This window comes from Sprattus sprattus (assembly GCF_963457725.1).
Source record: "Sprattus sprattus genome assembly, chromosome: 12".
Lineage (NCBI taxonomy): Eukaryota > Metazoa > Chordata > Actinopteri > Clupeiformes > Clupeidae > Sprattus > Sprattus sprattus.
The window spans coordinates 6,915,426-6,927,567 of NC_137910.1; the positions used below are offsets into that span (position 1 = coordinate 6,915,426).

The 12,142-nt window shown below is 42.3% G+C and overlaps 1 protein-coding gene across 1 annotated transcript in view; it reads left to right on the top strand.

Annotated features, from left to right (window-relative positions):
• The first annotated feature begins 256 nt into the window (after positions 1-256).
• The window catches only part of col21a1 (collagen, type XXI, alpha 1), a 35,930-nt gene continuing 24,044 nt past the window's right edge, over positions 257-12,142 (top strand). The window contains exons 1-9 of the mRNA XM_080849390.1: positions 257-412; positions 3,779-3,909; positions 4,251-4,811; positions 6,257-6,422; positions 6,591-6,819; positions 7,539-7,712; positions 7,978-8,055; positions 10,408-10,497; positions 11,012-11,074. Of these exons, the coding sequence (XP_080705516.1) occupies positions 3,810-3,909; positions 4,251-4,811; positions 6,257-6,422; positions 6,591-6,819; positions 7,539-7,712; positions 7,978-8,055; positions 10,408-10,497; positions 11,012-11,074 (1,461 nt within the window). The 5' untranslated portion in view covers positions 257-412; positions 3,779-3,809. The remainder of the gene's footprint in view (positions 413-3,778; positions 3,910-4,250; positions 4,812-6,256; positions 6,423-6,590; positions 6,820-7,538; positions 7,713-7,977; positions 8,056-10,407; positions 10,498-11,011; positions 11,075-12,142) is intronic.

Genomic DNA, 12,142 nt, shown 5'->3' on the forward strand with positions numbered 1-12,142 from the left:
GAGAAGGGAGAGAGGATGTGCAAGAGAGAGAAAGAGGGATAGAGAGTGAGAGAGGAGGAGAGAGAGTTCAAGTGAGTGGGGGGTGGGAGAGAGGGGTTGAGAGAGGGAGAGAGAGCAATTGAGAGAGAGAGAGAGAGAGAGAGAAGTAGAAGGGGAGATAGAGGGTGAGGACAAGCAACAGAGAGAGATAGAGAGAGAGAAAAAGTTGGAGAGAGGGAGCAGGGGGAGAGGGAGAGTTGGAAGTTGGAAAGTGACTGGAGAGGGCAGGCTTTCACAGTGGAGGAACATCTGCAGCGCTGCAGCCTTCTCTTTGCACTCTGCACAGCCAACGCTATGGAACTCTAATGAAGAGGTGAGGAGAGCAGGGGACTGCTTTAGGAAAGGGTCGTGCCTCAGCCAACCTCGGCATCAGGTAACCTCTGTTTTCGCTTCGCCAGACAGGGCAAAACTGTCTCGTGCCGTAACCTGCAGGCGTGGATGTGTTTAGGCTCACGAGGCACGTGTCCTTCTGAACTTCTTCTGCAGTCTGTCAGCATTTCTGTCTGTTCTTCTCCTTCTTTTTCTTCTTCTTGTTAAGTTATTAATCAAAATATCCATCAGAACATGCTAACACAAAAAAATGACATGTAGACTTAATCATACCATTTAACATGCACTGCTGTCGAAACATCCCGTGCGTATGCATTCAGAAGACCTCACTCAGTACATGTGTGCTTTTTAATGTAGCTAACATGCTCTGACTCGTTCCATGTTTGTGTTGGTTTGCAAGTGATCACGATATGCAGTCTGATCCTTTAATTGGGCTAAAACAGTACATTTAAGTCACATAACAAAGAGAAGGAGGGGGGAGCCTCATGCATTTCATATCAGCCTGGCTCCAGAGGTCACTGAGCATAGCTTGCCAGAGTGAAGGCTGCAGACATGCTGGAAGCATACTGAAGACATTAGGGGCAGTTATCAGTCCCTTGTTTGTGACACAGTCACATTCAAAGAATGAATGGAATTGTTTAACTGGTCTGACAGACACTTAGCCCTGCTCAAGAAGGTGAATATCTCCTCAATCCAAGAGGATTAGGTACAATACCTCACCTCCTCTGCAAAGGATGTATTTTGTTTGCAAGTTTGTGCAAGTAAGACAGACTTTGAAAGCCCACAAAAGTATTTATTTTGGAGCCAAATTGTCCATGTTGTTGCGAAATCTTGACTCTGTGTCGAGATATTAGATAAAACATTGGCTCAGTAGTGAGTTGTAAGGCAACACATCAAGTAGAATCCCCTCTGGAAAGAGAATGGTTTGGTCCACATTAAGATGTTGGGTTCACGGCTTTGATTATTTGAAATCAATTCAAAGGCTTCTCTGATATAATGTTTTGGCTCTCCTTTGGTGCCCCAGGATCGTGGCCGTAATTTATTTTCCCTTCATCTTGGCAAACCAATTGAACATGCAAAACAGAAGTTGCTGATTTTGAGATCAAATTACCTCCTCAGTACAAACTGCTTGAACCAAAAAGAGGCAGATTCTGGGGAAAAGTAGGCTTACCAAACCAGAACCATCCACCACAAACACATGGAAAAGGCTAAAAGTGGTTGACAATGATGCTAGGCATATGTGCACTGCAATGAATTACTGCTACCTTCCCTTTTTCTGTCTTATTGTAACCAAAAAATATAGAAATTTGACAGGGGATTACATAACCATAAATTGTGATATTGAATTGCTCTGCTGGTTGGTTGGTGGGAGATACTCCGAGGTTAATGCTTCTGGTAACACCTCATCTGGAGAAGTGAGGGGAATCAGCTGTTCAGCAAGGCTTTTCCTGCCTCCCTCGTCCAGCTGGACCCGGCCCACCAGACTTAGATAAATCTTTAATAAGTATCACTACAAACAAGACCAGTAACTCACCACCGAAATCCAAAGGGATTCTTGATGTCATGTTTTAGAGTGAGGGAAAGATTCCCAGGGAAGAGGCATTGTTCTGAAATTTTTGAGTGTTTCATTTGTGCTTTTCTTGTAGCTCAGGATGTTTTAACACATTGCATTCCAGCAACATTACTATGCCTTGTTTTCCTTCATCTTGACCTGTGAGTAGAGCCATAAAGTGTCTGGAGAACGCCAATAACTTTAAAGGTCAGTGAAAGGGTCATGGTCCACAGAAGTGCCATATGGCAAACTGAGGAACTGACCAGCGGACCCACACACACACACACACACACACACACACACACACACACACACACACACACACACACACACACACAGACACACACACACAGACACACACACACACACACACACACACACACACACACACACACACACACACACACACACACACACAAACACAAATGTGCAACACAACACAACTCAGGCCTACTGAAACAGACATAAAGACACACATGATCATCATCATCATCATTGGAGAAGTTCAGTAGGACATATATTCCCAGCCGACAGCAAATTCTATGGCGTTTTCATGCAATCAGCTCAGGAGAGTGTAATGTTGCATTACCACATCATGAAATCGGAATCAGTCCCTTTTTTTTTTGGTCCAGAGTTGCCTTCTTTTTGTCACGAGTACATGTGTTTGGTCATCGTCCAGAACTAGAACTTCACTGTCTGACGCTGCAAATGGGTTCCATGTGGGATTGGCTGGGATGTAGAAATATTCAGTTCTGGGGAAATTCAACAAAAAGGGAGGGGGGAGGGGGGGATGTTGGTGGTGGTGGTGGATGTGGGAGGGCTTGTTGGAGACAAGGGTTGGAGTTTGGGGTAGTTGTGATGGGGGGTGGACTGGCTCTTGCTGATGGTTGCGCCTTCCAGATAGCTTTTCCCCCAGTGCTTTGATTGGGAAAGCGCTGGAGTGGGTGGCCTGTTCCAGCTCCTCCGCCATGGCCATTTGACGCATGCCTCAATCCCATGTCCAAGAGTGGAAAAGCGTGATCACGTTACAGGCTAGACAACACACACATGCGGCATGCCGGAATGACGTGCGCAAGGGGTAAGACCTCTGTTCCGGTCCAGCTGGCTATTCCCAGGCCGTTGCCGTAGAAACTGCCTGGCTGGCAGGTGTTAGCCTCGACAGATCGATTAACCAGTTAGCATCCCTTCTCTCCCCCGGCAACCTCCCCCCGTCCACACAAAAAACATCGTCTGTGGAGCATATCTGTTACTCATTTATTTCTGGGTCTTTTTATAATGTCTACGCTTTTTTTTCACTCTCTCTTGCTGGAAAGTTCCATAAAATACACAATTCCCCGAAGCAGACGGAGTTGCAGTGCGTATTTGAAAATGAGAGATTCCGCGCTGTGCAAGGAAATCAAAAAGAATGAGTTCTCCGACAGTTAGCAGACGCTCAACTTACGGCTAAACGCAGCCGTTAGGGAGGCAAAGCTAAACACTAATAAAGAATAAATCCTGAGGAGAGGCATCCAAGCCTGGCTGTGCTTCCAAATTATTTGACATCTACTGCAAACCATTTAAGGCCCTACCCAAGGCTGCTAATACTCTGCTACCATGTTTAGCCTGAAATGTTTGTGATGGCCTGCAGTTTTGTTGGCATGTTCTTAACAGTTACATAGTTTGTTTGCCAAACATGCAATTAACAGCCTCTTTGTCTTTTTTTTTGTCTGAAAAAAAGTCTATTGAACATCAAAACAAAATGCATGCATGCTGATAAGTAACCGTTCATGCCATCTGATTTGTACCTTAACATCTAAACTGAAGATGTTCATGTGAAGGCGTCTGAGCAATGCACGTCTCATTTTCATTTCTCTTCAGGTTCAAAACTGGAGCTTGGTTCTTGCGGATCATGGGTTACAAAACAAGGTCCATGCATTATGTCTTGTGGTGTCTTTCCTTCTTGCTCCTTCACTTGTTTTGTACAGCCCAAGATGAGGACATGAGATTGAGTAAGCGTGCTTCTCACATCTTCATCACAGGATGTTGCATAGCTCCATTTTGCATGGTGACCATTGTCTGAACATTGACTGAACTTTCACTGTGACTTTCCATACCAACGTAATTTGCTAAGACAAGCATTCCATTGTTTATTTGTTTAGGCAAAAAGTTTGTAAAACTAAAACTAACTTCTGAAACTAAAACTGGGTTTTAAGCTTAGAACTGTTTTAATTTCTACACTGCTCTATTCAAGTAGGGCAAATATTCATTGGATGTCTACTTTACATATTATGCCACCATTTTACAAACCACCTGGTTTCTAAGGAGCATTTTACCCACTTCTCTTCTGCAGGTTGTAGAACTTCTCAGAGCGATCTGGTGTTTATAGTAGACGGATCATGGAGTGTGGATGATGTAAACTTTGAGTTAGTTAAGAAATGGCTGATGAACATCACCAGCAGCTTCAACATTGGCCAGAAGTTCACCCAGGTCGGGGTGGTCCAGTACAGCGATGGCCAAATCTTGGAGATACCGTTGGGCAAGCATGATTCCAGTAAAAACCTCCTCAAAGCCATGGACAACATCGTCTACATGGGCGGAAACACCAGGACGGGATCGGCTATTAAATTTGCCACTGACAAATTATTCGCCCTCTCTGAACGAGGTCCAAATGGCATCGCAAAAATCGCTGTTGTTCTGACAGATGGGAAATCACAGGACGAGGTACTGGCCGCCGCCGAGGCCGCAAGGAAAAAGGGGATAGTTATCTTTGCAATTGGTGTGGGGGCAGAGACTGCGGAGTCGGAGTTGAGGGCCATCGGCAACAAGCCGTCGCGCACTTATGTTTATTATGTCGAAGACTTCAAAGCCATCTCCAAAATCCGCGAAACCATAAGGCAGAAACTGTGTGAAGGTATCTATGCTTTTGATTAATACATTCTGAAGTTCCCTCTGTCGAAATATCTCAGTTTTGAGTTTAAAACTGTCAAATCGTTGTAAATTACACACAAATGTAGCCCATAAATAACGCATATTTGTTAAAAATAGCAAGTTTTATGCGTTTGGCTCTCGCCTGAGAGGAAGCGCTGTTGTTGCCCCTCTGCTGTTTACCTGGAGGCCCCACCAGAGGATAGATTTGCGCCGCGTCCAAGAGTGTGAGCTGCACGGATCGTTTGGTGCCTTTCACTTCACAGGAAAGATCACAAGCTGATTTACGGAGCGGAACATTTGAGTGCTCTGTGCCAATATCACATGCAGTAAATAATCCCGAAGCATGAAATTAGGTTTATTATCCATATTGCTTTCTCTCTTCTAGAAATTGGGTTATCAACAAGCACAGCAATTCTACACATTAGTCCCTCCACAATGACAAACCTTACAATTGTGCTGGCAGGCTTAACTTCCTTTCAGAGTTGTATTATTCTTGGTCTTTATATGGACAGAGTCAGAAGGATTCTTCGTGTTAGTACTGAAAATCATTACTGTGATCAGGCCATTGTTACACTCAAATGGAGGATACAATAGACTTTGGAAATGCTGCTACAGGGAAAGAAATAGCTCTTTACAAAACAGTAGCAGATGTTATTGTAAACCAGACGAAGAAACAGCCAGCCATTGGGCCATTACAAACACTGTCAGAAAAAAAACATCTCATCCAAAGTCATTTTGATTTGGGGTAGGTTGCCATATTAGTCAGCACACTCTTAGAGGACTTGTAAAAAAAACTATATAAAAACTGAGAAACAATATTGCCATTAGGTTGGAAAATGTGACTTGCATTACATTTTATTTGGACTCCAGAGAAACATAATTTGCAAGATCCAGGCAAAGCCCACGATTAAGATATATTCAGCTTGTGATGGCCATTTCTTGTCTGATTTCTTTTTTTTTTAAAGGGAGGGATGTTCTTTAGACAGACTGCATATTTGCAAAATGTCCAGATAGCCATGCCAAGACGTTTTACTACAAATTCTTTAGATCAGTCTGAGGCCAAATGAAATAAACAGTTGCATTCCATAAATACTTAACCCTTTCATTCCATTATCTGCTGACCGAACACTCCCTTGGCTAATCCCACAATTTGCCTGAAACTTAAAACCCATTTAGTAAAGCTTTGAGTTGAGTTCAGTAATTTTTATTCATAAAAAAAAAAAAGATTCAGGTAGCGGAGCCAGTAGTTGCCAAGAAAAAGGTTCAAATCGGAGTTCATGGAATGTAGTTCATGGATGAATCCTAAAATGCATTCAGGTTCATTTGAGGGAAGTACACTGCCCAGCTGAAATACTATCAATATGATTTTCTGTGACTTTGAGTTGGATAGATATTTAACCTTAAAGCCTTTGCCTTCCTCCCTTCCAGAGGCTGTCTGCCCAAATAAAATCCAAGTAGACTCCCGGGACGAGAAGGGATTTGACATTCTGCTGCACCTGTCCCTGGCCAAGAAGCTGAAGAAGATACAAGGATCTTACGATGGCAAAAGGGCCTTTGAAGTAACACCACGAGTTGATTTAACTGACAACACCCAGTAAGCGTTTTCAACATTTAGCTGTCGCTTCACTCTGCAACAGAAAACAATCAAGGACAGTTTAGGCCCGGAGCTTTTAATTTGTTAGCGGAACTCCACTGTGTCCACTTTAATTTTCTTTGTGTTTCGTTGAATGTCAACTGACAATGTCACTGATTTGATCCCAAGGTCATTGTTCCCAGATGGGCTTCCCCCGTCCTATGTCTTTGTGGCCACGTTGAAGTACAAGGCCTCAGTGGCCAAGGAGGAATGGGACCTGTGGAGGATCCAGACCCAGGACGAGAATCCTCAGATGGCCGTCAGTCTCAACGGCTTTGATCGAACAGTCTTGTTCACCACCACCAGCAATGCAACAAGTGGCACTCAAACCGTCATTTTCAAAAAGGGTCCAGCAAAGGTAACAGGCATGCCTTATGTATTCAGAAGAGATTTGTTTCTTTGATTTGTCAAAGATTTGTCACTGTTTTCTAAGCTGACAATGTGAACTGTATATTTGCCAAACCTCAACACTAGCCGTGCTTCCCTATACAGTCTGTACGAGAAAAGAACGGCCGGTCCAAAAGTGTACTGATCTTACAGAATTTATTCTATCCAATACAAATTGGCTACAAGGCTACAATTAATGTAATCCAAACAGCCTATAAACTGAGGATAAACTGCTTCCCTGTCGTTTTGTAAGCTCTTGTACTTGCTGGGCTCGCTTTACAACAGTTCCTGGAATGCCAAGGCCAAGTGTTTTAGATTCCTTACATACTAGCCACCATATGGATTTAAAAACAATGGTGGCTGAAAAAAATGGAAACTTTTCTTTATAGGCTATTATCCTGCTCTTTCATAGTTGTTGTAAATTCTTTCAAAAGCTCTTTGGGAAAAGAATTCTGTAAAATAAAACTGATGCTGTTTGAAGGACAAGTAACGGTTTTTTTTAGGCAATCCAGAATTTATTTTCTCTTCCTATTGTTTTTGACAACATCAAATCAATGTCCACCATTACTGGTTTGTTATTGTAAACTCCATATGACACCATTTATATTTCACAAAGAAGACTGAAAGAAAGTAGACTGAAGAAATGTTAATTGGTAAAAAATAAATCTTTATTTTGTTATTGCACAATAGAGACTTTTTGATGAGAGTTGGCATCAACTACGTCTTCTAGTCACTGAAGAGGATGTCACTCTCTATGTTGATGACCTGGAAATTGAAACACTTGCTTTGGAGCCACCAATTGGCATTTTCATAAATGGAAAGACTCAAGTTGGAAAGTATGTCAGTAAAGAGACTACCGTACCAGTAAGTTCATATTTTCCTCTTTCAACTCTTTTACAGTTTTATCATTGTATGTGAGATGATTATGAACTGCTTGTGATTCTATCTGTAAAACATTATTTGCCAGGCCAGTATACACTGCTTGCAAAGCTGCTGCCATGATTACTAGAACTACATAGACTGATATCACAGGTCCCATGCCTGACTTGCATGTCTTATTTTAAGCATGTTCATAAATTATCTAATGTGATCTTTTTATTCTGACCCTGTCTGATCGTGCCATCAATAGTTTGAAGTTCAGAAGCTCCGAATCTACTGTGATCCAGAGCAGAATGAGCGTGAGACTGCCTGTGAGATACCTGGAGTTGTGAGTACCTGATCCTTCCTGGACATTTTTTCAGAAGAATGTGGAGTTCCAGAAAATTGGTTTATCATTAATAGGTTCATCATCAGTACAGTACTGAAAACCATTCCGATTCTATAGACAGACATACAGCACTGCACATGTGTAATATAAACATACAGTACAGTACAGCACATGTGTAATATAGACAGACATACAGTACTGCACATGTGTATTACAGACATACAGTACTGCACATGTGTATTACAGACATACAGTACAGCACATGTGTAATATAAACATACAGTACAGTACAGCACATGTGTAATATAGACAGACATACAGTACTGCACATGTGTATTACAGACATACAGTACTGCACATGGGTATTACAGACATACAGTACAGTACAGCACATGTGTAATATAGACAGACATACAGTACTGCACATGTGTATTACAGACATACAGTACTGCACATGTGTATTTCAGACATACAGTACTGCACATGTGTATTACAGACATACAGTACAGCACATGTGTAATATAGACAGACATACAGTACAGCACATGTGTAATATAGACAGACATACAGTACTGCACATGTGTATTACAGACATACAGTACAGCACATGTGTAATATAGACAGACATACAGTACTGCACATGTGTATTACAGACATACAGTACTGCACATGGGTATTACAGACATACAGTACTGCACATGGGTATTACAGACATACAGTACAGTAAAGCACATGTGCAATATAGACAGACATACAGTACAGCACATGTGTAATATAGACAGACATACAGTACTGCACATGTGTATTACAGACATACAGTACTGCACATGTGTATTACAGACAGACATACAGTACTGCACATGGGTAATATAGACAGACATACAGTACTGCACATGTGTATTACAGACATACAGTACTGCACATGTGTATTACAGACATACAGTACTGCACTGCACATGTGTATTACAGACATACAGTACTGCACTGCACATGGGTAATATAGACATACAGTACTGCACATGTGTACTTTTGATCAGTAGAAGTTGAATGTAGTTGAAAAATGTGGAATCTGTGATTGTGACCTAACCATTATTTCCCCCCTGCCAAAGATGATCAATTTGGGACAAACAGCGCAGATCCACCTGTGCTGCTAGATATTGCTAACATGCTATTTATTACTGGAAACACTGGATGTGAGGCTGCTACCAAATGCTTCATTGGCTTGGCAATCTCACTACTAACAAAACAGGGCCAGATTTGACAATAGCACTTAATCTGCAGTTGCAGACTATCTGTTTGGAAAAGGATGATTTCTCAGAAGACCGACTGCTGACCTGTTCATTATGGTATTTCCTTCTCCTGCTACTCCTCCCCCTCATTAACCTGTCTGTCTGAAAACGCTTCATGACCCTCATGGCAGGTGACTCAAGACAAGAGCTGGCCCTGATGCGGTTGCTATCGGAGATGGCTCCCCCCCCTTAAGAACCTGGTTTATCTGTGATGATGTGCTTAGGCCATGCTGCTTTTGTAACAGTTTGACTCCTTTTTTATTTCCAGGATGGAGAGGTATGTATTTTGGCAGATGGCTTTGCTCGCTTTCATGTTTTGCATTTTCAACCGCACAGGTAAGACTGGGTTTCACTTCAGAGTCTTACAGTAAAGGGAGCTCAGAAATTAGTAACTACTCACTTTAGAATTGGGCCTGATCACACAGCTTTAAAATACAGTCTTTTGTCTTCAATTTAGCCTGGACTATGTTTAAAAGTCCAGCCAAATTACTTTAAGTGGACTCTTATTTTGTAAATTATTCCAATTACAACTTAAAATTAAATTTGCGTGCACAATTTGTTCTTTGGAAACACTGAAATTACCCCTGATCCTTGGTGTTCAGTGTCACTGTTTTGTTTTATAGAACTTTACCTCATGCACAAAAAACGAGGCTTGACTACAAAATAAACACACATATTCAGGTTCAAACTCCATATGAAAGGCTCCCATCAGCTTCATTAGTAGTTCACCCAATATGCTGAGAAGCTTTTTGCTGAAAGTGTGTTTGCTGCATTCATACTCCTGGGCTGTGTATTCTGCCAATGGAATGGTTGACTGAATGGATGAATGTTATTCATACTCCTGGGCTGTGTATTCTGCCAATGGAATGGTTGACTGAATGGATGAATGTTATGAATAAGGCTGATGACAGGCAAGTGAGGAATGCATTTTTATTTTTTTTGGCTTCATGTTTCTAAGGCTAGCTGCTAAGTGGTTGATGACTTCAATAGATAAAAAAGCAGGACATAACAAAATAGCCATGGGATGTTTTTTCTTCTGACTATGAATTCTCTGGCTTGATAGTGTTCGGATGGACCTGGTGACATTGACCTTGATCCCACCCCGGAGCCGTGTGTCTGTCCTCCTGGTCCCTCAGGTGTCCCCGGCATAAAGGTTAGATTCTTCCTATACTCCCTTTACAAGGCCGTGCATGCCCTGGCATGGAGCGGGTCACAGTCAGAACAGGTTTCCTGTCAGCGTAGTGTACAAAAGCGAGAGTGCCCTGCAACCAATCTTACACCACTGCATTTAAACCCACACTAAGCCCATTCTCAGATAAATACAGGTTTATAAGGTCAAGTTCTACGCATGGGAACACATGCTGTTTTTCAGCAGGCGATGATTGTAAGAGGCATTTAACACAAATAGCTGTCTACTGAAATTGAAAACATACATGTCATAAAATATAAATTGCATGATTTATATCCTCTAAAGACCTTATGTGGTAGCTATGATGCTGTCTTTGAGGGGGGGGAAACATCAACGCCAACATAACCATGTAGAAAAAGGGCTTATATTTCTGTGTACAACTGGCATAGACCTGTCACGGCTGTGTCTATTAAGTATGACTATGGCTTGTTGCTAACAACAACAACAAACTTGAACACTTCCTTTTTTGTCTTTGTAGGGGGAAGCAGGGCAGACTGGGAGCCCTGGCAGACCTGGTCTTGCTGGTGCTGATGGTAAGCCTGTGAGTACTGAGTAGTTTAATATACAAACCTCAAACAACTGACATGACACACATGACTCACTATAGAGATTGCTAATGTGACGTCATGAACGCAACGCATTTTGGGAATCCGCGGCACAAACAAGTCGGCGCGAGCATAGACATGTAGGCTACACTCATAGATATATGGATGCTGGAAATTGGGCAACAGGTTGATGTCCCCGGACCAGTCGCTGTGCTCATAGGGATCAACTCCTTTGACTCCTTTGAGTTTTTCGATATACCTTGTCTTTGCGTCTTTATTTAATTTAAGTCTGTATGGCCCGACAATGTTTAATTTATCTCGCTGCATTTGGTGTGATTTTGAAGTGCTTGAAGCCGCTAACTGACAGCTTACAGCTACTGTATGTTCAATACGTACTAGACCAGTTCGCTACTTGCTGCTTGGACTTCAATTGTTTTCAAGCAGCAAGCAGCGACCTGGCCAAACGTACCCACAATTCTATGCGTTTCATGACGTATATTAGCAATCCTTATACTCTGCATTAGCATACTCAACTGTCAGCCTACTTGGTATCAGCATATTAGCACGCGCCTATTAGCATATTGTAGCGAGCTAGCAAGGAAGAATGTGCAGAGAGACAGAGATCTCAGCTTTAACAGGCAGCTGCTGTGTCCCATATGCCGCCGCACGACCCCAGGAGTGCCACTTTATTGGCCACTTGAACACACATAGAACAAGGAGGACGAAAGGCTGACCTTACATCACACTGACACATAACGCTAACAGAAGGTGGGCGATACTAAGGCATTAAATGGCACATAGCACAGACAGCAAAGCTAACATTCACACATGCCAATAATGGACATGAAAGGGAGGCATAAAACACGGTATTCTGACAACAAACACACAGCAGTCCCACACCAGTCTCCTTACACACACAGAAGCAACACTGAAGGACATGTGGCAACTGACTATTCCAGGAAAATGCATACCACAATGAAATGGCTGTGCACATGCATATCAGATAGTTGTAAGCCTGCATTTTACTCATTTGTTTACTTTTGAAAGTGAATGACCATACTCAG